The sequence below is a fragment of the Antechinus flavipes genome, chromosome X (genome assembly GCF_016432865.1).
Source record: "Antechinus flavipes isolate AdamAnt ecotype Samford, QLD, Australia chromosome X, AdamAnt_v2, whole genome shotgun sequence".
NCBI lineage: Eukaryota > Metazoa > Chordata > Mammalia > Dasyuromorphia > Dasyuridae > Antechinus > Antechinus flavipes.
The window spans coordinates 56141772-56168462 of record NC_067404.1 but is presented as its reverse complement, the minus strand read 5'-3'; the positions used below and the strand labels follow the sequence as shown (position 1 = coordinate 56168462).

At 44.0% G+C, this 26691-nt stretch overlaps 1 protein-coding gene across 1 annotated transcript in view; it reads right to left on the bottom strand.

The window, feature by feature from the left end:
* The window catches only part of IL1RAPL2 (interleukin 1 receptor accessory protein like 2), an 878604-nt gene that overhangs the window by 23997 nt on the left and 827916 nt on the right, over window positions 1-26691 (bottom strand). The window contains exons 6-8 of the mRNA XM_051968000.1: window positions 23448-23577; window positions 8146-8291; window positions 6683-6826 (exon numbers count right to left, since the gene is read on the bottom strand). Coding sequence (XP_051823960.1) covers window positions 6683-6826; window positions 8146-8291; window positions 23448-23577 — 420 coding nt within the window. The remainder of the gene's footprint in view (window positions 1-6682; window positions 6827-8145; window positions 8292-23447; window positions 23578-26691) is intronic.

Here is a 26691-nt window from a genome sequence, read left to right as displayed (position 1 = left end):
CTTCTAGAATGAAATTCAAACATCCTGACTGGTATGGCCCTCCACAATCTGGATCCGACCAATATTTTCCAGCTTTATTTCCTCCCTTAGGTCTGGCCACGTGATTTCACTGGAATAGGAATTTTCTGATGAAGAAATGGCCACTACCAAAGCTTGGGCGGGCCCCGCTCTGCAACTTCGAATCTTAAAGATCCCACTTAGTACAGGATAGAGCGTTGAACTAGGAATCAAGAATACCTGGATTCCCATCAGGACTCAGACACTTACTGCGTGACCCTAGGAAGGAACTGGAGGCCCTGGAAAGGTAGATTGGAGCCATATTGTGAAGGGCCTTCAGGCTGAGTTTGAATTTTAGCCTAGAAGCAATGGGATTTAGCAAAGATTTTGGATCTGATGAGTGGCAAGGTCAGATTATTGGCAGCTGTCTGGAGGATCTATCAGAGAGGGGTCCTCTAGTTTTCAGGTCTAGCTATTGCCTATTGCCCCCTCCAAAAAAAATCCTTTATTTTTTCTTCCTTTTTCTGGCTAAATCCTTGAGAAGGCCTTCTACAATCTGTGCCTTCGTTTCCTTGCCTCTCAGTCTGTTAAGTCTCTACAGTCGGGTTTTCAATCTCCTAATTTCTCGGAAACTTCCCTCTCCAAACTTACTAGTGATCCCTTAGCCACCAGATCCAATAGCTTTTTCTCAATCCTCCTCTTTCTTGATCTCTTCATAGCCTTTGACTCTGCAGATCACCCCCTCTTCTCCTTGATACCTACTCCCTCTAGGCTTTTGTGATGTTATTCTCTCCATACTCCTACCTCATCTGATGGTTTCTTCTCTTGTGCTGGCTCTTCATCTAGATTGTGCCCAATTATAGCGAGCATCCCCCAAGACAGTCCTGAGCCCTCTTCTCTTGTCCCTGGTAATGATCTCAACAGCTCCCATAGATCCTATTATCTCCATGCCCCATGATTCCCAGAGCCATTTATTAAGCCACAGCCTCCATCCTTAGCTTCATTCTCCCATCTCAAACTGGATTTCCTGTAGATATCTTAAAGTCAACATGTCCCAAAATGAACTCATTCACTTCCTCCCTCCACCTCAACCCTCACCTCTTCCTGAATTCTCTATTGTTGCCAAGGGTTTACCATTTTTTCAGTTGCTCATATATACAACCTAAGGGAATCCATGTTTGCTCTTTCTTCCCACCTATGCCCAACCAGCTGTCAAATCCTGTTTGTTTCTATGTAATGCCTTACGTGGATGCCGCCTTCGCTTCTCTGATACTGCTGACATTCTGGTATAGATATTTATCATCTCATACCTGGACCACTGCAATAACTTGCCTCAGTTTCTCCTCGGTTCAGATGTCAAAATGCTCTTTCTGAACACAGATCTAACCATCTCATTCGTGTGCTCCACCTCCGATGGGATCAGATACAAAATCCTCTGGCTTTTAAGTCCTTCATAATTTGGCCCCTTCCTACCTGGTGAGTCTTCTCGTACCTCCCATGTTCTCCTTGGGGTTTCTAGCACACAACACCCCATCTCTCGAGTTTGTGCCTTCCTCTGGCCATCCCATATGCCCAGAGTACTCTCACTTCTGGCTTCCCTGAAGTCTCAGTTAAATTCCTACTTTTTACAGAAAGCCCTTCCTGGGACTTCTTAATGCTAATGCCTTTTGTCTGCTGAACATTTCTAATTTATCCTGTCTATTACAAGAGTTTTTATGAGGCTTGCTTGCTTGCATGCTGGGAGCTCTCTGAGAAATGGGGCTGTCTTTTGTCTTTTTAAATTTTTTTAAAATTTAGCACAGGGCAAGGTCACATAGTAGGTACTTAAAAATGCTTGTTGACAGACTGGCTATGAATGACAAGAAGAGAAGCCCCAAGCTAACACTTCTTCTAACACTCTTTCTCCTCAGTTGGGGGTGGGGCCACCAAGGCTTAAGGGAGGGAGAGACAGAGACCTTTGCTACAGACTCCCTTGTGTCACCTGGGGCTTTTCCAACAACTATTTTCAGGTTGGTGTTAGTCTCCTGGACTAGCTACTCCCTATTGTCCACCAATCAGAGGACAGAGAATAATTGGGTCTCTGGGCCTCTATCCAATGAAATCGAGGTTTGGTGTCTTGCTCTGCTTATGGTACAGTTGTAACAGGATCCTTAAGCTGGGAGGGAAGGAGAGAAGAGTGGCCACCCCCTCCCTCATACAAATGGACAGGTGCTAACAAGTTAGTCCAATGGCCTCTTTTGGCAGCTGCGACACTGGAGCCAGAGCCTTGCCCCCCATTCTCCCAGATTCCTGGTTTTCCTTGAGCATTTGTCCCCAATCACCTTCATCTTAAAGACAAGAAGTAATGTTAGATCATTGGGCTAAATCAGCGCTTTACAATACACGATCCTATTTGGTCCTTAGAGCGACCCTGGCAGGGAAGCACTATGGGTATTATTATCATCCCGTTTTATACATGAGAAAACTCAGAGTGAACTTGCCCAAGTTCCCCACTGAGGCAGTATCCCACGTAATTCCTAATTCTCAGCTCAGTGTTCTTTCAATTTTCCCTTGCTTCTCACTGTTTCTCTGGCCCAGGATCAATCAAAAACCCCGATGAAGTAGAGACGTTTATTAACCAAGTGATATTTGTAAAGTCCTTTGCAAATCTTAAAGAACTATATCAATACGAGCTGTTAGTCTTATTCTTAGTATGGTGGTAATTGTTAAGTATCAGACACCATGCTAAGCTTCCAAGTAAGAAACCGATTGTCTCATTCCCCAGTCTCACTGAATAGGCACTTGATCTTAATTTACTGGTCTTTATGAACTGCCTCTCCATGTTTAACAACCTGAACTGCCTCTCCGCATTTAAAAACCTGAACTATCTCTCCACGTTTAACAACCCGAACTGCCTCTCCACGTTTAACAACCTGAACTGCCTCTCCATATTTAACAAACAACCTGTATTGGCTCTCCACATTTAACAAACAATCTGAACTGCCTCTCCACATTTAACAACCTGAATTGCCTCTCCATGTTTAACAATCTGAACTGCCTTTCCACATTTAACAACCCGAACTGCCTCTCCACATTTAACAACCTGAATTGCCTCTCCATGTTTAACAACCTGAACTGCCTTTCCACATTTAACAACCCGAACTGCCTCTCCACGTTTAACAACCTGAATTGCCTCTCCATGTTTAACAACCTGAACTGCCTCTCCATGTTTAACAACCTGAACTGCCTCTCCATGTTTAGCACCCTGAACTGCCTCTCCATGTTTAGCACCCTGAACTGCCTCTCTACATTAAACAAACTTGTACCATCTGTTGCCACTTTTATCCAGATTGGGAGGCGGCCGTCTCCCCTTCCTGGTCACAGTGATACTCTGCTCTCCAGCTAGCGCTGCTCTCCTAAAATCACTGAATAATCCAGGGCAGAATATTTTATCAGGCTTCTAGAATTATAGCCTAATGGCTCTGGAGCTGGAAGAAGCCCAAAAAACTCATTAATCCAACTCTTCCATTCTATGGATGAGGAAACTGAGGGCCAGGTAAGGGGTGAGTCACTTGCTCAAGGTAGCTAGTGAGAGACCAGATACAATGAAAGAGCTAGCTCTGGAGAAAAAGGACCTGGAATCAAATCTAGCCTCTAATGCTTAATACTTGAGTAACTTTAGGCAAATCGCTTGACTTCCCAAGGCCTCAGTTTCCCCCTCTGAAAAGTGAGAGGGTTGGATGAGATGATCTCTGACGAGCCTTTGGTCACTCCAGGACTTGGTGATAGGGTACGCCGTTGCAAATGGATGTTGAACAGGGCAGCTTCCGATGGGGCAAAGAGGGTGTGGAGAAGCGTCTGTCTGCCTGCTGGGTGGCCCAGCAGTAAGCACTGAGCACCTCCTCTACTGCACTGCTGATCTGACCTAATTGAGGCGGGGAGAAGCTTCCTTTCTGGACACTTGGTCTTTGAGACCAGTGGCTTCTTCTTCTGCACCAAAGTTCAATTGGTCCTAAACCTAGACCTGAGAAGGACCTCGGAGGCTATCTGCTTCATCTTATTTTACAGAGGGGGAAACTGAGGTCCAGGGAGGTCAAGTGACTTGTCTGAAGGATCCTCCATCCACATCCGGGAGGTACCTTAGTGGCCTGTGAGACCGATTCCTCCTTTTTATTCATCGCAGAGATCCCGAAGGTGAGATGACTTACTCAAAGTGACACATAAGAGGATGGATCTTTCTCCCGGTAGAGCCAAAACTTACACATTACGGATGAGGAGACAAGAGCCGAGGCAGGTAAAGTGGTTTGGGATTGTAGGCTAACTTCATTTGAAAGATGAGGAAGCGGAGGCCCAAGAAAATGAAGACACGTAGTATCCTAAGATGAAAGGTGTTGAGCTGGAAGAAAGGCTAGAGGCCAGTTATCCCAGACCCCTGATCTTACGGGTGAGGAAACTGAGGTTCAGGAAGATGAAATCAACTACACAAATAGCAGCCTCAGAGGGAAAATTTGAACTCGGATCCCCCGACTCAACCGTGCCACGTAATTTTATTTCATCAAATTAGAGAGGCTGTTCCCAGGCCAGGATTTTGAAAGGTGGCAGCTAGAAATACATGATGAGTGAGTGTGCACTTGACTGTCTTTTCATACTTAGGACATATATCCTAGTATAAAGTATTACCTTTAGTCTGCCTAGTAAATGCGTGCTTTCCAAATGGGTGAGGTTGTGGAATTATTGATGCAAACAAGTCACACGCCTTTCCCTTTCCATGAAAGAAACCTCAGAAATTCAGGGTTGCCCCCAGCACTCTGACTGTCCTTCATGCATCAGGGCTTCTTTGAGGTCAGATTATTAAAGAGCCAACCCCTCTTCAAATGGAAAATGAGGGGTTTGGACTGGATGACCTCTAATGTCCCAGGATTCTTTGCAGCTCCAAATCTCTGATCCTACTATTCACCCTTCCCCATACCTCCTACCTTGAGAAAACCAAGAGATCCCTCAGCCCCATCTTTTTTTTTTTTTCTGGCTGAATTTTTTTCTATTGAAAAGTAAATCTCTGGACTTGTCTATATCTCCTAAAGGTTTCTCCCAGCACTGGCTATTTGCTGCTCTTATAACGGGCCCGACGAGGAGGCACTAGAGAACAGGGACCTTCTTGTTGACGGAGTGACCTGGTCTGAGTGTTAGCGTGCTTCAAGAATTTTAAGCCAAGGAGTGTTGTGGAAAGAACACTGGCTGGGTGTGGTAGCACACGTCTGCAATCCCTTCCAGGGAGGCACAGGCTGGTGGATCACTTGCTCTCTGGCCTTCTGAGCCGCAATAGGGAGCATGTAGACCAGGTGTCCATTCTAAATCTGACACCGACACCATGAGCCCCTGGGAGCTGGGGGCCATGAAGCTGCCTAAGGAGGAGAAAACTGGTCCAGGTCAGAAACAGAACAGGTCAGCAAAACTCCCATTTCAATCAGCACAGGGATCAAGCAGTGAATGGCCCTTGTAATTCTAGCCTGGAGGAGATAGGGAGGCACCATCTCAAAAATAAAATCAAATAAAGCAAAAAAAGAGCGCTGGCCTGGAATTTTGGAGACACGGTCTAGTTGTGGCCCTGCCGTGTGACTTTGGGCCAGTCCTTCTCCCTCTCTTGACCTGTGCTTTCTTGTCCATCAAAAAAAAATAAATAAAAGGTGCCTGGTGATGTTTAAGATCCCTTCTAGCTTTGAGAATTTAAGAATCTAATTGCAGAACCCTGTTTGGGAGACACTAAATAGTTGGCCGGTGAGGAATGAAGGCAGAAGGGGCCATGTGTCAGTAGTTTTTAATCGTATTGATTTGGGCCAAGGCAATTTGCTCAGTGGAAAATAAGGCAGTCATTCTCGAATGTCAGAAGAGCAGAGCTCAGCTGAATGTCTTATTGAAGTCTGCAGTAGAGGCTTTTCTTGGGTCATTTCTGGGAAATGCATGAAAATTCGAGACCACATCCTGAATGCCTGTGCTCTGGGCTTCCTTGGAAAAGAGTATATGGTCCTTTTTGTATCCTCGGCACCTAGCACACGACCCGGCACGTAGTAAACGATTAAGAAATGCTTGAATTTTTCACAGTCTAGATTTCAAGCTGGAAGGGACTTTGGAATCTAGTTCAATTTCATCTGACAAGGGGGGAAACTGAGGTTCAAAGAGGGAAAGAGACTTGCCCAATGTCACACTTCGCTCCTACATCTCAAGCTAAAGGAACCTCAGAGGGCCCCTAACCCAACCCCTTCATTTTAGAGAGGAGGAGATGGAGGGATAACTTTGATAATTGACTTGCCTAAGGTTACACACAGATGTAGAGCAAGCTCAGAGGCTGTCAATCTAATTCCATAATCTTACAGAGGAAGAAACTGAGGCTTGCCCAAAGTCACATGTGCAGTAAGTGTCAGCTATGGTCCCACGACCTATAAACAAGCGCTCTTTCCATTACACTACACTTACTGATCGATCGCATGGTCCTTGGAGAATAGAGATAGAGGCTTTGAAAGACTTTGCTTCAGAATGAGTCACTGCAAACATATACTAAAATGTGTTTTTGATACAACCGATCCTTGGATATGTATGTTGCAGGAAATGGCATCCATTCCAGTTTGTTTCTCGCAAAAGACGGCCTTCCTGGGCCTCCCGATCAACTGGCGTATCTGGAACGGAATTCAGCCCTTTGGTGGCCACTTACCATCTGCATCTTCGTTGCTTCCAAAGTTCTGTCGGTAGAAAAGCAGCAACTCGATGTTGTAGCATTTATAGATGACGGTAAGCAGCACAAGAAGAAGGAGGATTGCTCCCAGGCCTCCTGCCAGCTCGATCTTGTAGATTAAATCTAGGACACAGAGAACATAGAGGAAGGGGGAATGAATTCCAGGACACTCGGAATGGCCCCAGAGTTCTGCCTGGTCTCGTCTCGTACTGAACATTGGTCATTGGGCCAATCTGATCAAATCCACCACCCACGTCAAATCTCTGTCTCATTCCCCCTAATTAGCTGAGCTTTGGGGGGGGTATTTGGGGACATAAATACCTGAATTATACATTTTTTTCAATCTGAGATTGAGATCTCAATACTGAAATCTAATTTTTCATTATATTGAAAGCTCTATCATCTTAACTAATTGTGTTCAAAGGGGTGATAAATTGGCTAGAGTTTGAAAATCTTGGGTTCAAAACCCACTTTTGATACAGACAAGCGGGGTGATCATGGGAAAATCCCTTCCCCTCCTTAGATCTTACTTTCCTCCTCTGTAATTATGGAGTTAGGTCAGCTAGAAAGTGCTGCAGTGGATGGAGCACCAGACCTGGAGTCAGGAAGACTCATCTTCCCAAGTTCATACACGGCCTTAGACATTCACTAGTTCTGTGTCCCTGGACAAGTCACTTTACCTTGTTTGCCTCACTTTTCTCATCTATAAAATGAGCTGGAAAGGGAAATGGCAAAACACTCCAGTATCTCCGCCAAGAAAACCCCAAATGGGGCCATAGAAAGTTAGATACAGAAAACCCCAATTGGGGCCATAGAAAGTTAGATACAGAAAACCCCAATTGGGGCCATAGAGAGTTGAATACAACTGAAAAATAATTTCACAAGAACAACAACAACAACAACAACAACAGAATAGGTGATTCAAGAGTGCTCATTTCTTTCGAAGGGGGATGAGAAGGGGTTTGTCCTTTTCAATTTGTCCAGCATCCCTGATTCTGACCCTGTCACAAATGAGCTCCTCCAAGCCCTCTCTACAGATGTACAATTCCTTAGAAATTTAGGATCTGATAATGGTCCAGATATTGACAGTTGTATACATTCAACTTTATTCACTGTACCCTCAGAGGGTGTTCGATTTAATTCTCGGAATCTCACCCATTTCATTTCTCTTTTGTTTAAATGCACCAGGCTACAGGCCTTTTTACCAATTTCCACAAGCAGGGAATTAGTTTGACTTTGGCTAACAAAACCAATTGATAAACACATCCTCTGCACCTACTGTGTGCCAAGTTTTCCTCTGGGCCCCAAGGATACCGAGACAGAAGCGAGATAGTTCGGGCCTCCAGGCTGCACTCACATGTAAAACTGGGCCAAGGCTCTGATTTCTTTTGACTTTAACAGTCACTTGGTAGATAGGTAAATGTGACACTAAAAATACATACCTTTTTTACGCAATAGAATGCTCGCATGTTTTCGTCCATTTCTGTTTTCCACATGGCAGGTGTAATTAGCGAGATCTGCCTCAACCACGGCATCGAAGGTCAGGGTTAATTCCACTTCCTTTTCTCCAAGATGTTCTTTGAGAAGTCTGAAACAAAGATGGAATTCTTGGCTGAGTCCATTTGTCAGGGCTACAAGCTTAGTCTCGAAAAGATACAAATTGTTACTGGCAAAGATAGCACATATGCATCCCTGGAGACCACCTACAGACCCAGTTTGGAATGGGGTGTTGGGGCTTCAGCGGGAAAATATGGCAAGGTGCTCCTGACCCGAAGATCAGATTGGAAAGGAAGGAGGTGAGGAATTTATATAGCAACAGTTAGGGCCAAAAGAAGTGGAAAGAAGGAGAAAAGTCTGGACCCAGCATTTTGAGCCACATTGCTTTAGTACTGTGAAAAAAGTATTGGATTTAGAATCAAGAAATCTGTGACTCTCTCTGGGACTCAGTTTCCCCTCTATAAAATAAAGGGGTTGTACTATATGCCCATTGTGTTTCTCTCCAGCTTGAAATCTGATATCCTGACTGAGTGTGGACCACAACGTAGCATTTTCACTCTTTCTCTTGTTTGCCTACATTTCGTTTTCTTTCCCTTCTTGATCTGATTTTTCTTGTGCAGCAGGCTAGCTGTATGACTATGTACACATATATTGGATTTAACATATATTTTAACATATTTAACATGTAGTCCAAGACATCTAGGGGAGGGGGTGGGGGAAGGAGGGGAAAAGTTGGAACAGAAGTTTGTGCAAGGGTCAGTGTTGAAAAATTACCCATGCATATGTTTTGTCAATAAAAAGCTATAATAAAATAAAAAAAATTAAAAAAAATAAATTTGATACTGGCTGCCTAATTAAGATAAATTAAAATTATTAGCTAAAAATTTGATTTGGTATATAATTGTGTGTGATTCTGGTCAAGTCATTTCCCCCTGCTCTGATCCTATTTCGTACTTGGCACAATGAAAAGGTTAGGTTAGATGGCCTCTGAGGTCACTCCCAGCTTTCAATCTCAGATCCTATGATAGTACCATTGTGTTTAAGAAGTGTTGGGCAAGTGGGGCAGAGGTACAAAAACCCTTGCCTCTAGGAATCATCCTAATAAATTTCCTTTAGCGCCTCAATTTTCCTCATTTCCTCGAGTTAATGCATCTGAGCTCCAGGAATCTTTTGTTATAAAGCAAATGCCACCAGAAGACACATGAATCTGTTGTCAATTTAGCCACTTACCATGAATGAGTTTAGTAGCTCCTGAAACACAGGGAGCAGAGAGTCTATCAAATGGGCCCGTAGTGAAATCCTGCCTCTGATATTTCCTACCCTTTGGATCTTAAGCAAATCATGTCACTTCCAAGGGCCTCAGTTTCCCATTCTGTAAAATAAGGGGGTCGACTACATGGCCACTGAGGCCCCTTCTAGATCCCAGTCTAGCATCCTTTATGTAATCTTGGCCAAGTCAACTGACCTCCCTTGGCCTCAGTTTTACATCTATAAAAGAGAGAGAGCAGTTACATGGCAGCCCTTCCTGGAGAAGGCAGGGTGCCATAGGGGTTGAGGCTGGGAAATCAGTCACTGGTCACCAGTGGAAAGATCTCTGTAGGAGAGGAATCAGAATTTCACGATTTTGTTTAGGATCAGGATCACCAGTTCCAATGATATTGTGATGAAGAGAGCCATCTATGCTGAGGGAGAGGACTATGGGAACTGAGTGTGGATCACGACATAGCCTTTTCACTCTTTTGTTTGCTTGCATTTTATTTTCTCTCTCATCTTTTTTCTTTTTTGATCTGATTTTTCTTGTGCAGCAAGATTATTGTATAAATATGAATGTATATATTGGATTCAACATAAAAAAGGGTTATGGTCACCTGCAACTTTGGAAAGTTTAGAGTTAGAGTCAAGAGGTACCAGGTTTTTTACATTTTAACCGAACATATTTATATGAGATGGCTTCAGAGGCTGCTTCCATCAGTCAATCTCAGCAGGAGGCCAGTCTAGTCAGAGGCAACGTGATCTAATCAGGTCTAGTTTTTACTTCTGCCTTTGGCGTTCACGGACTTTGTGATCCAGGCAAAGAGTGGGAGGAACTCCCTCACCGTGAATCATTTTTCATAATACTTGGCAACTAAGACTAAATTCCAGAATAAGTGTTGATTGATTTCGGTGGAGGGACCTTCCTTACCTGGGAGTTCAATATCTCAATGAAATTGTAGGACTGATCCAACACCACCTACCCCCCCCCCAAACAAAACAACCTGTAGCGCGCCCACTTATAAGATTATTTTGGTGAAAGTGCTGTAGAAATGTGAGTTATTGTTATTAGTGAAAAGAACTCCAGTCTAAGAAAGATCTGGGTCCTAGTCTTGGACCATTTACAAGGTATATGATCTTGGCAAATCACTCACCGCATCTCTGCCTCTATAAAACGAGGAAAATAATAACTCCTGTCTTGACCCAAAGGCTGCTATTATGGAAAGATGACTAGAGTCACTTCTTGGTTATCTGTAGGCAGATAATCCACCACTTGCTTTTCATAAACCAATCTTGTTTTCCAGGGTATTGTTGCTTAGGCCCGCTCTAGTCTCTCTTCCCCCGAGGTGCACGGCTCCAATCTTATCAAGGAAGCCCTTGGCAATCCCAACACGCAGCTGCCCTTCTAGCCTTAAGGAAGCCCCCGGAGGGCAGATGCGGAAGAGTTAGTTCTTTCATACTGTATCTAGGGTGGGGAAGACAAGATGGGGAAAATGGAGAGCTCCCCACCTCCTTCAAGACTCAGTCCTTGACTTTGTTGGTCATGAACTGCCAGGTTATGGGAGACGCCCATCTGAGCCAAGCACCCATAATGCAATGACACGGCGACCTTCTAAAGCAGAGGTTCTTATTCTGGGGACTGGGGACTTAAAACAATATTGTGATAACTAAATATAATTTTTGGGGGGTAATTGCATATATTTAATTTTTTTGCATTTAAAAACATGATTCTGAGAAGAGGGTCCATGAGATTCACTAGATTGTCAGAGAGATCCAGGACGCGGCGAACATTAACAGGGGATTTTTAAAGTTAAGTGGAAAAGATCTGAGGATCATTCCTGTCTGTTCCCTTCTAACATCATGGGAAATCTCACATTGCTGGTATTTCTTTTCTTGCCCCACCCCCGCCTTCATGAACTTCTCTGCTCATTCCTTCTCCCTTCTGATCAGCTCTGGAGAGATTTTTCCCACTCCCCCGCTTCTGTTTGAGGAACAACTAGAACTTTCTCCTGACCAAAGCTCCCATCCATACCCTACCGGCTGTCTCCTCCCCCTTCTCCCATCGCTTCTCTGTGGCCTCCTGTCTGGGCGGCTCCGTCCACCCCTTAGGTATCCCTCTCAGGAATAGCAGTGTTTATTCACAGAAGCTCCTCAGACCCCACAAACCCAGTTTGACTGGATGCTTCACTCCCAGGGTGGCCTCTGCCTTCGCCAGGCACGGAGACACAAGGCTGTGGCCTGTCCCCCGTACACAGGCTTTCATTCTTCGTGTCTAAGGCTGTTTCCAAAATAGATCTTCAGAGGCTGCAGAGAGAATCTAGGGAGAGGATTTGAAAAATTGCCCTTGGCCCATCTATTAATATAGATGATGTGTATTAATAATCAGCTATGGAAAATTTGGAGGGAGGGAACCACTTACTCCTCTGGGAGTAAATAGTAAGGTGGCCTTTCTGCTTGTAAATCACTCTTCAGAAGAGTCAGGCAACTGCCTAGCAAGTAAATATCAGCCAATCAAAATATTTATATTTATATAGATGTATATATATATGCATATATATTTAGAGAGAGACAGACAGACACCCCCTATTGTGTGGCCAGGCGCTATGGGGATATAAAAGTAGAAGGAATACGTGGCCAGTGGCTGCCCCTGAGAAGTTTATAGCCTGCCTGGGGAGCCAGATTGAAAGTATATGGAAAATTTTGAGAGTAATATAGATAGTATAGAACCAAATGGTAGACTGGGTGGTTCTGGAATGGGTGCAACAGGAGATTCATGAAACAAAGTGGAGGGGGGGCACTGTAGAAGGCAGGAACCAGATCTCGGACGAATATGGGGAGATGGAAATAGGCAAAGGGGGTGGGCGGTGTGTTGGGGGGGGAGGGAGATTAGTAAGAGCAAAGTCTCAGAGATGGGAATCGGGGAGCTGGCTTGATGAACACAGAAGACTAGTATTGGGGAATGGCAGGACATCATCTATAATGTTAGTTACTGGTGATTTCACTCCAAGAAATAAAGTTTGCAGTGAGTCAGGCATGCCGTCTGCCTAATTAAGATAAATTAAAATCACTAAATGAGATGAAAAAGTAGTACTCAGGGATAATTAAATCCATAGATGACAGGACATATCTACAGACATATATATATAATATGTATTTATTATATATAATTATATATTGAAATGTACACAGATATACAGACACACAGATATCTACCTATCTTCTTTCCTTCCTTCCTTTCTTTCTTTCTATGTATCTGTATTTATCTACCTTCCTATCTATTTATGTTTCTATGTATCTATCTACCCGTCTATCTATATATCTATGTACCTATCTTCCCATCTATCTATGTACCTATCTACCTTCCTATCTGTCTGTCTATCTATGTACCTATCTACCTTCCTATCTATCTACCTTCCTGTCTGTCTGTCTATCTATCTACTTACCTACCTACCCATGTGTCCACCCATCTACTCCTGAACAAGGCAATTCCTTTTACCAATGAAGAGCGGTATTTTTTCTGCAGTTTATATTCTTGGAGCTGCCTGGCGTCCTGAGAGTGAGTAGTTTACCCAAGGTCATGCAGCCCTTATATCTGAGAGGCTGCTCTAGAACCCAGGTCTTCCTGATGTAGAAATGGCCTTTTTAGTCACTACAGTTTCTATCCTTTCACCGTGAGTACAAGTCCATTCTATTCTATTCCATTTTAGGTGATTTTGTGAAAATCTATTCTGTGCTCATCAAGCCAATTCTCTGTCCCAACCTGTTTTCCTCTCCCCCTGAACGAGCACTTTATCCTATTTAACGGTAGCCATGGAAGTAGATAGGGAAAAGGAAAATGTTTTGTGAAGCGGATAACTCCCATCTGCTTTCAGGCCCGCTGAAGGCACCTGGTTAACTGCCATCGTGGGGGCTTGCAAAGGTGCTCTGGGATCGCCAGGAGGCCTGGTTCTCAGAGCTGAGCAACTCCAATGTGGGCAACTGGCAGTCCTGGCTTCTCCGATGGCCAAGCAACGTCCGGTAAGCTACATCCGCCATTGTCAGCATCGTCAAAAAGCCTCTGTTCTCGACCCTGCCTCCGTATGCCAGGCAAGCACTGTGGCAGCAGCTACCCAGATGGGCTCCTAGAGATTTAGAACCCGAGGCAGACAATGCCGAGGAGGAATATGTGAGGAAAGAACATTCTGTGCATGAGGGAATGCAAATGCTTGGGGGAATGGGAACTTCCCAAGGATGGAATATCCTGTTTCACTAAATAGAAAACCTTTTCTGTTTCCTTCAATTGTTGAGACTTGTTCTAGCCTTTGAGCCTATTTCTGCCTTGGTTAATAGTGTAGTGAACAGAAATGAGTTTGTGAAGCCTGAGTGTGGTGAAGAGCTTAGGACTGAAATCAGAAGGTCCAAGTTTGAGGCCCGGCTCTGCCACTGATTTGCTGGAAGACTTTGGGGTAAATTATTTGCCTTCACTGGAGCTTGATTTTCTTTTCTGTGCCAGATGGGGCTTGGACCAGAGGACTCTAACATTATTTCCGTCAGCAATTGAGGCCTGGGGCTGTGGGTATAGAAAGAACGAGAGATTGGCCTGAATGTACATGGAATCCAAGATATCCCTTGGAGATTTGCGTTTATCACTGATTTTGTTGTATTCATCTCATTTTCCCCAAAGTGGCAGGAAGCAAAAGAAAGAAGCAGGGCATTGTGGGAAAGACGATGACTTGGGAAATGGGAGATCAGGGGATGAGTCTCAGCTCTGTTACCAAATGAACTGAGATAAGGTCATTCTTCCTTTCTGGTTACTGGATAGAGTACTTGGGCGTGTCACCAGGATTGTTATTGTTTGTTCTTCCTTGTGGGAGAGGACCATGACATCAGGGAGTTGATGCTGTGACAACAAGTGAACTGTACTGAAGCGAGGGAGGTCTGGGCCTCACTTTCCCCTCCAGAGCCATCTGGGTCCAGTGGCCAGAGAGAGATCAGGACGACAAGATGGCCCTGGATGCAGTGGAAGATCTTGGCCTTTTTATGCTAGGTCTTCATCAGATTGATTAAGGCTAGGTAGCGATGGAGGCAAAGAATTTCCTCTTTCACATAGTCCAAAATAAATCAACCTGGGAGGAGGAGATGCTCAGGGCTTTTGGCGAAAACATCAACCTTTGCTATTTATATTCACAAGTCATCAGGAAGGCTTGAGTTCAAGCATTGCCTCAGTTTTCTTCTCTGAGAAGGTCAGAATTAAAGAGTCTTCTTCCCTTTCCAGCTCTAGAATTCTACAATTTGATAAAAATGTGTTCTGGAAGATCACTGCTGGTAGAAGTTTAAGGCCTAGAGTTGATTCAAACGAATCTATAAGACTAGCCAGTTGTGAGAGGAAGAAAGTGGGAGTGGAAAGCGGTGGTGACCAGATTGTGACACTCTCAACCACATAAGATGAGTTAGATATGTCCTTGCCCTCCAGTGGCTTACCAAGTAAAATGGGTAATGGCAGAAATGACCCTAGATGGCAGTAGGAAGAGAAGGGAACAAACATTTATTAAGTGCCATCACTATGTGAAGGGCTTTATAAGTATTATCTCATTCGATTTTCACAAAAACTTCGGAAGGTCCCCATTTTATAGAAGAGGAAACTAAGACACACTGACTTGCCTGAGTCAAAAAGCTAATCAGTAAGTGTCTGAGGCTAGATTTGAACTTGGACCTTCCTGACTCCTGGCTCAGTATTCTATCTCCTATGCCATTTAGATGCCTCTGCCCTAGAGAGAATAGTCAGGGAATACATTTAGTGAAGCCCTTTGAAATCCAAATATTTTGCTGTTTCCCCTTAGAACTTTGGCAAAACCTATCAGTCGTAGACCTTGATAGTGATTAGCTCTGAGACAGGAATCAGCAGGAAAGGGAAAACACCCAGCTTCCCAGCTTGCCCTGGAGACAGATTTTGTTCACAGTGCTGCGGGGGCTATCCAGAATTTGAACCACATCCATTCAACTTCAGGATGCTTTATCCTCTTTATAAAGGCCATTCTCTGGGCCTTTAATTCTGGGGGGGGGTAGTGTACTCTATCTCTTCCAAACATCCTCTTATGAAGATTCCGTCTCCCTGTCCCATAGGTTGATTGAACAAATATGAAGGATTCTGGGAGTCTCTGGGTGAACCATCTCCATGGAGTGATCAAATGATCACGGAATGATCCAAGTGGCTCAATTATGGTGGATCTGAGCCAGACTACTATAGTGGTCCAATAAAACGGACAGATATACCTGCCAGAGAAGGGTTGTTCAGTTCAGTGTACCACAAGTTTAGATTACCTCACTTCCACAGGGTCCTCACTGCTGCATGGCAATCTTTTTTTTTCATGCCTTGATTGAATCCCTATTATAATGCCTACAATAGATATTTTTCTATTCCTCTCTTATTTCACGCTTTGACATCTTTTATATTATCACCCAATCTTGCCTCCTCTACCTCAATTTCTGAGAAAGAGATGGTTTTTCTCTTTACTTAGGTCACAACTTCTACTTGTATTCTTGCTTGGTCCCTTTCCCTCCCAGCTGCCCCTTTAATCTCTAGTCTCTCCCCTTTTCCTTCTCTACCATCTACAAAGTAGCCCAGGTCTTCCCATTCCTCAAACAACAGCGGTGAGGTCTTTCTCCAACCCTCGGCTATTATGTCACTCTCCTGCTTAACAAGCTTCAGCGTCTCGTCTGGGAAATATAGAAACTCCAGCCTGGCTTTGAAATCATCAGCGTCTCCTTGCCTAGAGGATAAAATCCCAACTTCCTAGCTTGGTATTTAAAGCCTTTCCTATCTTGGCTTCTGCTTACCTTTTCAGCCGCATTTCCCATCACTCCCTTTCACACATTCACATCCACCCAAACTAGCCTACTCACTGTTCCCAAACTTGGCATTCCACATCCGTTCCTTGTACCTTGGCGCAAGGATACGTGCTGCAGATGCGCTTCCTCCTCCTCTCGGAATTTTCAAATTCTAGTTTTTCCTCCAACTTAATCTCAGGTGTTACCTCCCACTGGAAACTCAGATCCTCTCAGTTGTTAGTGTTCCTTGTAGTCTAAACTTAACCTATATTTACTTTTTATCTGTGTATATGTTACTTTCCTTCACTAGATTATAAGCTTGCTGAGGGCAGAGTCTTTGACTCCCCAGAACCCAGAACTTGGTGGATCTAAGATTAAGGCCGTCCTTCTTCTCCCACCTAGGACAGCAGCTCGTTGAGGGCACGAACTGGTTTTTGTCTCGCTATCCGCAGAATCCAGAGATAGTGACCCGAACATAATAGGCATTTGGTAAATGCCTGCCAACTGACTGGATGACCACTGTTATTGTTCGGTCTTTTTGGCTGTACCCAGCTCTTTGGGACCCCATTTGGGGTTTTCTTGGCAGAGATGCTGGAGTCGTTTGCCATTTTCTTCTCCAGCTCATTTTACAGAGCAGGAAATGGAAGCAGAGAGAAAGATTAAAGTGACTTGCCCAGGGTCACATAACTAGTAAGTACCTGAGGCCAGATTTGAACTCAGGAAGATGAGTCTTCCCGACTCCAAGCCTGCTGTTCTGTTACAGTGCCACCTAGCTGGCCAGATGATCATCAGTAGTATTAGTATTAATAATTAGTGGTAGTAGTAGCAATAATAATAGCCAGCATTTATATAGCACTCACTCTGTGCCAGACTCTGTGTTAAACACTTTGTAAATATTATCTCGTTGGCCTTTCGCAACAACCCAGGGAAGCATTTCTATCATCATCATCATCATCTCCATTTTAGAGATGAGGAATCCTTTTGGAACAGGGGACGCTGCCTAGAGAAGGCGGAAAAAGCCAGACTAGGCCACGGAGAGGAGTGTACTGGAAGATCTCGGGCACTGAGGGAAGAAAGGGGACATCCGAATGAATGGGTGGGAGTTTATCAGAAACAAAATTTACAATTTCCTTTCCACCCTGGCTTTTGTGATTTCTTCAATATGCCTATTCTTGGTTTGTTGAGGCAATTGGGGTAAAGTGACTTGCTCAGGGTCACCCAGCTAGGAAGTTATGACACTTAATGATGTGTCTGAGGCCAGATTTGAACTCAGATCCTCCTGACTTCAGGACTGGTGCTCTATCCACTGAACCACCTAGCTGCCCCTATATGCCTACTCTTAAGATACAGTTGGGATGGCAAAAAGGAACCCAGATTCTAGATTTAGATAATCCGAGTTCAAATCCTGCCCCAGTCCCTTACTCACTGTGCGACCTTGGGTAAGTCACAACCTCTCTAGGTTCATCTTTGAAGTGAGGGAGTCAGATTAGATAGGCCTTTCTACCCGTGACTCCATGAACCCTTCCAGACATTTTTTGGGAGAGGGAAGGGAGCATTTCCATGGATCAAGTGAGTCCGAATCTTCCTTCTCACTTGATTTTTCTTCTCATAGAAGATTAGCCCCTCGGTCCTTTTGAGGTAGCCCTTTGTCCAGAGCATTTTACTCAACGTTATCAGAAAGAGATGAAACAAACTTCCCGTGTCAATGGAAAAAAGTCCTCCCGAACCTAATGGGATTCAATTATTGGCATTTTAGAAAAGCTTTCCACGAAATGCCACAGATCCATTGAGTAGAGTGTTCAGGTTAAGAGCGATAAAGGATATGGCATATTCCGGCCTGCCATCGGGAAGCCGGCCTGCCCAATGGATAGAGTGATTCGTGAGGGAGATTTCAAAGAAAAAGGTCTCCGTTGGCCAAAGTCAGGGCACTGAGATTCACTGGCCTCCTTTGACAATCGGACGCAATCCACAAGCCTGTAGGCGGGCTTAAGGAAGAGTATTGCTTCATATTCTTTCATAGGCCTGGCTTACTTTCTAGGACAATTTTATTAGCACTACAGAGCCCTCACACAGGCTTGCTTCCCTCCCCCTTTTCTGCCCCAAGTTCTCCAGCTACTGGTAAGATGAGTGAAAAGGAAGCTGTGGCCAAGGAGTAGCACAGGGCTCCTCATGCCGGACTGGCCCAGATTTGGGAGTGATCCTCCATCAGAGGCACTCCCTGGCTTTGAGATGCGCCCTCCTCAGCTCTGCCAAAATGCTCCCGTTAAGCTCTGGCACATAGACAGTAGGAGTGAGTGCCCTCTCTGCCTGCCAGTATGCCCACTGAGTCCTCGCCAAATAGCAGTTTAACTTCCTGGCCTCGACAGACGGATGCTAATGGGCTCAGCGAAGCCAGCGTGTTCATTTGATGGGCCTATTCAAAGCCTCAAAAGTAAGGGGCCGAACTAATGAAACCCTGTAACAGGAAGTGGGAGAAACGATGGTCTTGGCCACCAGATTCCCTTGCTACCCTTTTGTGGCACGGGAAAAGAGTGGTGAAGTGGTGCCATGGGTTTGAATCATGAGTCTTCCTCTCATCATCCATGTGATGTGGGATGAGGGATCTCACCTCTCCTGGACTCAGTTTCCTTCTTTGTAAAATAAGCGAGTTAGACTTGATGGCCTCTGAGGCCCTTTCCGCTTCTAGATTTAGGATCCCATGTGTGACCTTGGGCAAGTCACTTAATCTCTTTAGGCCTCACTTTCTCTGTAAAATGAGGGACTTGGACTAGATGACTTCTAGTTTCTTCAAGTTTTACATCTCTAGTCCTCCAGTCCTTCCAAGGACAACAGCCATGGTCAGCAATGACTAGATTCTGATGCACTTACAAAGGTTGGTAGCCCATTCCCATAATCCCTTCTTTTCCACGTGGAGTTTTGTAGAAGAGAGAGGACATTTTCTGCTTGAAATTGTAAGACACTATCCCAAAGCCCATGAACTTTGGCAGCTCAGTGTGTGTTCAGGACATAGCGGAGGGCACCGTGGCCAGCGATAGCCATATTGATATCATATGAGAGACAACCTTTGTGAGCTCTCATCCCATTTTCCCAAGGTAACGATTAAATAGAGAGAGCATGAGTACTCTCAGAGGACCATTTTATTATCCATTCAAGCCTTCTTTCCCTAGGCAAACTGTCCCCAAAGCCATTTTTACCTGGGGCAATGACACATACAACTAAAAAATGGTGACACTTTCTGTTGCTTGAGAAAATAGAAACCTCCTAGGTTTAACTTAAGGGTAGTATAGTGTAGGGGCAAGCTTGCTGGCCGTGGAGTCAAGAAATCCTGAGTTTTAATGCTGCCTAATTTTACTTGACATAAGGCCTAAGACAAGCGAATGAATAATTCCTGGCCTATTCTAGTATGTATAACAAGGGGAGTGTAGTCAATGGTCTCTAAGATCCTTTTGAGCTCTCATCTTTGGTCCTATGATATCCTGCCTTCAACCACTGAAGGGACACCAAATACTTACTGGTTCTGAGATCTATACTATGGCTAAGTATTTCCAGAAGCTTAGGGCCGTTGGGTTGCCGTGCTACCCTACCCCATCTGTGTGGGTGTTTGTCAGCTTGTAATCATAACATTGATTGTTTGGCCTCCCTATTTAAAAGAATTAACCACCATGGAATGTTGACTGGTCTAGTCACTGAGACCTAGACAATGGTCTCACAGCTCAGAATATCAAGTAGTCCCATGAGCCTTTTCTTTTGTTTCATCAATGTCCTAAATATCCCAAAACATTCAATCAGCAGACATGAGGGGCTGTTAATAGGCACTGGCTTAACAAAAGCTCTGGATAGAATGAGACTAGGTTAAGATATCTCTCATGATGACAAAAAATTAAGCTGACTGGAATTAGGCTCACAAGAAGCTGTGATTGCAAGGGGGGGATTGACAGAGAAGAGATCTAGTGACTAAAAAAACCCACCGTGTTATAAACATATTTGGTCATCTGAGTTCAAGGCTTCGAATTGAAAGACATATAACAGCAAAGTGAATAAATCGACTTAAGTATCATGCTCAATTAAATTGAGATATGGCGGGTGTTCTTTCTCATGGATGAAGACGGTACGAGGTCCAAAATTTTGTGGTGCTCTTCCAATAGTGGAGCTGGGGTCTCTTTCCTCCATTTTCCCTCATGACAGCCTGTATCACCATCTGTTAGATTGCTGGCCGGGGCCTTTGCTATAAGCGATTGGCCAGCGACCAGAGAAATCACTCTATAGCCTTTCCTGGTTCAGATTGTGAAATTTGGAATGTCCTTTAAAGAATGATCAAGGTAAAAAGAAAGCTACATGAGTAAAAGCTGATGAATGTGGTCACTGCTAACTTAGGATTTTAAGGAAAGCTTCCTTTTTTTCCCCTCTATCTCGCTTTTTCTCAGCCCTCAATCTCCTTGATAACTCTGCAATATTTAATACACTTTAAACTTTCTCTGACACTGGTTTCTTTCATCCTCCTTGTGGTCCAAAACTGTGGGCTTAGGCCTGGGCTCTCTTTCCAGTTCTGCTTGGGTATAAATTTCAATAACAGTTAAAACCAGACTCTTTTTCTTCCTCATAAATATATTTCTATTGGGACTTTCCTAGGCTCAAGACTTTGAAATGACTCCTGACTAATCCCTCTCCTTTATTCTTCAGAGCCAATTATTACTCCCGACTTATCCCTCTCCTTTATTCTTCATTGCCAATAAATGACCACATCCTTTCAATTCTCTTGATCCCTTCTGTGGAGGTGACTGTAGTAGATACGGCACAGGGCCTAGTGTTGGGGAGACCCAAGCTCAAATCTGGTTTTAGATACTTATTACTTGTCTTACCCAGGGCCTGTCTCTTCATCTCTCTCAGCCTTAGTTTCCCCAACTGTCAAAATGGTAGAATAACAGTACCCAGGGTGGTAAGCATCAAATAAGACAAGATTTATAATACACTTAGCACAGTGCTTGGCATATAGTAGGTACTTAAGCAATGCTTGTTTTCCCTTCCTCTTCCCGTCAATCACTTAGATAAGTCCATTAGAGGATTATTGCAGTATTTCAACCCTCAAACCAGTCTCTCTTTCTGGAGTCTCACCCCCTTGGAGCCATTCTCTTATTTGGCTACAAGACGATTCATCCCAAGACACTGCTTTTGTCATCTCATCCCTCTAGTCAATAACTTCCACACCTCTTACGATTAATATATAAAACTCCATCGGCTTGATTTTGGCCTTCAAGGTTCTTCACAGTCTGAGCTCTTCCAAAGTGGGTTGTCGGATGTTTTTTGCTCATACCAACCATGCGTTCTCTTACTTCCACCATCAGAAATTCCCTCCTGTCTCCTTTTTGCCTATTCAAATTCAATACCTCTCTCAAGCTGTTGCTTATACCCCACCTCCTTCAGCCTTCAATGATATCTTCCTTCTTTCTAAAATAGTCCTAGTAGTACTATTACTAGTAGTAAAACATCTTTATATAGCATTTTAAGGCCTGCAAAGTGCTTTACGAATATTAGCTCATCTGATCTCACAATAACCCTGGGACATGGGTGTTTTTATGATTCATGTTTTACAGAGGAAGAAATCTGAAGTTGAGCGAGATTTAATTACTTGCCAGGGGTCATACAACCAGTAAGTATCTGAGGTAGGCTTTGACGTCTTAAAGTTTTCATGATTCCAGGTCTAGCAGTCTGGCTACCGTGCAGCTAGGCTGCCTTTGGCAAGTTGTTGATTTGTAGGAGTGATGGGAATTTTTAAATATGGAGTTCTTCACGCCATTGAGACCTGCTCCTCTTTTCTTCCCAAATTATAACACAGAACTTGAGCTTAATCCATTTTCACTGGCCTAAAGGATACCTGACTTATCCTCAATTACCAGGCCTGAAACAATGAAATTTCTTGTATTACGGACTGCAAAATTAAGGACAACTTGTTGGGATGTGTCCTCATGTAAGGGAGAAAATAATACAGATATGAAAGGAGAGCTTGAGATGAAGAGAAGACATCATCAGGTACGAGTATTTTAAGTACAACTTGGAAGGAGCCTAATATGTCAGCACTATGCCTCATGGAATACATATTGGAAAGGAAAGCTAAAGGATTATGGGAAGGAACGGTTAGGGTCCCGTCAGATATCCAGGGCTTGTTTCTTTGATATTATGACTTCTCAGGTAGCCAGAACATCAAAATACTTTTTTTTTTAAACTCAGTACAGTCTGACTCTGCAGTAATATCACTGAATTATCAGTAATCTGACAGGCCCACATAGGGGAGGCCATTGATGGGGAGAAACATGTTAATAGTATTATAACTGCTCCCCATTATGATCTTGAGGTCAAGGGACTCTCTGACCCAATCTCCATCATGTCATTTAGTGTTCTGGTTACAGTCGAGAGGAAAGTAAATGGGCTTGGGAAAGTAGTGGTTTTCTGCAGTGTGATACAGTGGGAAAAAATTGGCTTTTGAGTTAGAAGACCTGAATTTGAATTCTCTTTCTGGCACTTATTGCCTGGGTAATTGAAATTTCAAGAGATCAAAAAATGATTTGTACAAATCGCTTCTTTCTGGGCCTTAGTTTGCTCAGTTGTCAAAAGAGAGGGATGGGTGAGATAATCTTGAAGGTTCTTTCTCTTTCTAAGTCTAAGCTCTTATTAGTTTCATGGGGATCCCCGAGAGAGATGGACTTTAATAAGTTTGGGGAGAAAATGAAATATTTGATATTTAGAACCATCACTGGGTACCGGGTAAGGGAGCATGGAAACGACACCGATTACTCATCAAGGGCTACACCTTTTGGCAGAATGTCAGACCTCTGTCAGCCTGCAGTGTGTACAGAGACGGCTTCCTTTCAGAAGTAACTGGTGCTGCCCCCGTCTTCCACCATGGGGAAACGTGAGGTCAAAGACTTGTCCTGTGGGCAGAGGAGTAGCAGTAGCAGAGTCCGGTGATTTGGGCACCAAGGATCTCCTGGGTGGAGGCTGACTCTCCCTGGTGCCATAGCACACGAGGAGGCCATTCTCCTCCCTGGAAGGGACTCGGCTCCCCTGCGTTCACCAGAATCTCTCAGGTCAGAGATAAGGGAGTCATCATCTGCATTGCATCAGTTCGTCGAGGATACTTTATTCCCTTAATAGCCCTCACAGCACAGACACATACACAATTCCAGTCCAGTACCTGATTTCGCCTTCTCTAATGTGTCCGGCCAGCTCTTCAATAAACTTCTCTCCCTTCATCCAGTAGATCATCGGCCCCGACTCCCCGCTGAATCCAAAGAAGGCTTTGCACGGGATGTTCAGAGGCTTACCTGAGGGCGAGAGAGGGAGGGAGGAAAAGAGAAAAGAAGGGAGAGATGATTTTTGATTATCTCTGCCAGATAAAAGGAAAAGGGCTGATCAAAATGAAAAGTCAAAATTGGAGGCGACCCCCATCTTCATTTACTAAATGATGATTAGGGCTCTTGGAAAACTACTGCAAATGTCAGCCAGTAATCAAGCTGCTTGTCACTCAGTTCTCAGAACACCCTCATTTCCTCTTTCTCTTTTGCCTACAGGAAGGCACACCAGCAGCCAGCTCTCCTCACCCTTCCCTCCAAGGCTAGAGGAAGACCCCCTTATGGAGCTCTTCTTGGATTGTCTTCTGCTTCTCGAGTCCCTCCTAGGCCTGGTGTGCCCAGTTCAGTACCATGTGCCATGCTCAACAGACCTCCCTCATTTTGGCTTCTCTTCCCTTTTGTTCTCAGTTGTTTATTACTGACATTAAAATGGTTAATTAGTTGTTTTTTTTTTTAATCCTTGGAGTGGAACAAATGGCAATTACTAATGGATCAGCAAGCATTTATTAAGCACCTACTACATATCAGGAATAAAAAATTAAGTGAAGGTCTATCTTAAAGAAGTTCACATTCTACTGGGGATGGAGAAAGACAAAGGGAAGATACATATGTATCTAGCTGGGAGAGGTACTTTTTTTTTTTTTTTTGGCTAAGCAATCGAGGTTAAGTGACTTGCCCAGGGTCCCACAGCTAGGAAGTGTTAAATGTCTGAGACCAGATTTGAATTCAGTCCTCCTGACTTCAGGACTGGTGCTCTATCCCCTGCACCACCTCGCTGCCCCGGTACCTCATTTTTACGACAAGGTTGGCAGCCACTGCTGGAGAGAACATCAAAGTAGGAGGTGAGAATCCTGCCTTTTGGCTTTGCCACAAACAGACTTTTGGATTCTGATCAAGTCAGCTCTTTTCTCGGAGCCTCAGTTTCCTCCTAACCACAAATGGATAATAATCCTAGCAACCAGCGTTTAGATGGCACTTAATGGTCTGCAAAGAACTTAATATGATCTGGTCCTTATGACAATTCTGTAATGTGAGTACCACAGCAGTTAGACTCATTTTACAGATGAGGAAACTGAGGCAAAGAGATGAAAGAACTTGCCAGGATCAGAGATCTAGTAATAACAGTGTGTTCACAGCATGTTATGGTTTACCAAACACTTTACATAAATTTTCTCATTTGATTTTCACAGCAACCTTGAAAGGAGATGAAATTTTTATCTCCATTTTATTGATGAGGAAACTGAGTAAATGGAGAGAAAGGTCTCTTCTGAGCCTCAGCTACTAGAGGTTACCCTTCATCTATTCCGTAGTTATAGTATTTATAAAACTATCATCTCCCCTAGTAACACATAAGCTCCTTGAGGACAGGACACAACTCATCTTCGTTTTCTCTTGTCTAGTACCTTTCACAGGGCCGGGCATATATACTCATACAATATACGCCTTTGATTAACTGGGATAGCATGACATCATTCTGGCCTTGGAGTTGGCAAGACATGGAGGCAAAGGAGATAGTGGGGAAGACCCGGGGTCAGAAAAAACCTGAATCCAAATGCAACCTCAAATACTTAACTGTGTGACCCTGGGTAAGTCACCTAACTTCTTTGCAACATGCGACGGCGTAAATATGAACGTGAATATCCTTGTAGCCAAGTGAATTTTTGTCCCCAAAGGAGAACGAGGATTCTATCCAAATCTCTTCTAACGGAAGCTAATGCAAAATCCTCTTTGTGACTCAATCTTTTTTATCCAGACTGTGAGAATTTGTGTGTGTACATATAATAAATATACAAACATATATGCACATATAAAATATGTAGAGACGCACATATATATGCACACAATCCATATATATATGGATATCATGTGTGTATCTCCACATGTACATACTCACTTGACCAAACATGACCTTATGCTCAAGTTTAAATAAATCCCATCTCTCACCAAACTGCATGATTGTTTTACCTCCCACAGATCATATGTAAACTGTATTTTGGGGAGCGGACTGGCTGTGTGATCTCATTGGTGCAGGGAACTTCCCGAGAGGAAGTGCTACCTGCTCGGAAACTGAGAGTCTTAAAGAATTTCCTGTATAAACTGTATAAAACCGCTCTTAAATAATCATTCTCACCACGGAGGAAGGACTTGGGTCTCAGCTCCTGACATGGCTAACCTAACCTGGTATTCTTTTTCCTTTCCTGGGCTTCGGCTGACTCTCTGGAAGGGGAGCAGCCAGGAGACAGGGCAGTGCTGTATTCCTAAATGGGGGAAAATCCTTTCGGGGGGAATCTTTCCACTGTCCCCCATAATTCAGCTATCTTCTTGCTTGCTACTTTATCCCTATCCTTACTGGACCAGAGACCACGGCCAGGAGGATTTAATCCTTTGAGCTTTACGATTCCTCCTCCGGGGCCCAGACTGCTCTTGAAGGGTGAGCGTCTCCCATGGTTCACTCTGTCTTTCCTTTATACCTTTCCTATGTTCTCGCCTTCCACTCAGCTGCCCCCTCCCCCATGTAGCCTAGTGCTCGGCACCCAGTAAGTGCTTAAGAAATGTGCGTTTGTCCATTTGTTAATTCACTACCGCTTTCAATCCTTAATTAAATTTAAATGCTTCAATAAAAGTGAAGGTTTATACAAAACAGGAGAGGTTAAGGTAGTTGTAGATTCAACTTTTCCGAGGTTTATACAGCCCTTCAAAGAACTGACCCTACTATTAAGGTTTCCTGTCACCAGCTGTTGGCGGATGTCTTGGGTTCATGGTCCAGACCAGCAGGTTTAATTGAGAGGTAAGAGCAAGGAAAAAAGCACTGGCGCTGGGGTCAGAGGATTTGCATTCAAAGGTGGTTCTGATATTTACCACCCGTGTGGCTTTGGGGGCAAGTTCCCACTCCCTCCCTGAGCCTCAGTTTCCTCCTTGGTAAAGTGAGGGGCTTGGATTAGAAGTCCTCTGGGATACCTTCCAACTCCAGATCCCAGTCTATGAATATCAGATCTAGAAGGGAACTTGTAATCCAGTTCTCTTATTTTTATAGAGAAGGAAACCGAGGCTCAGAAAGGGGAAGGAATTTGCCTGAGATCACATAGG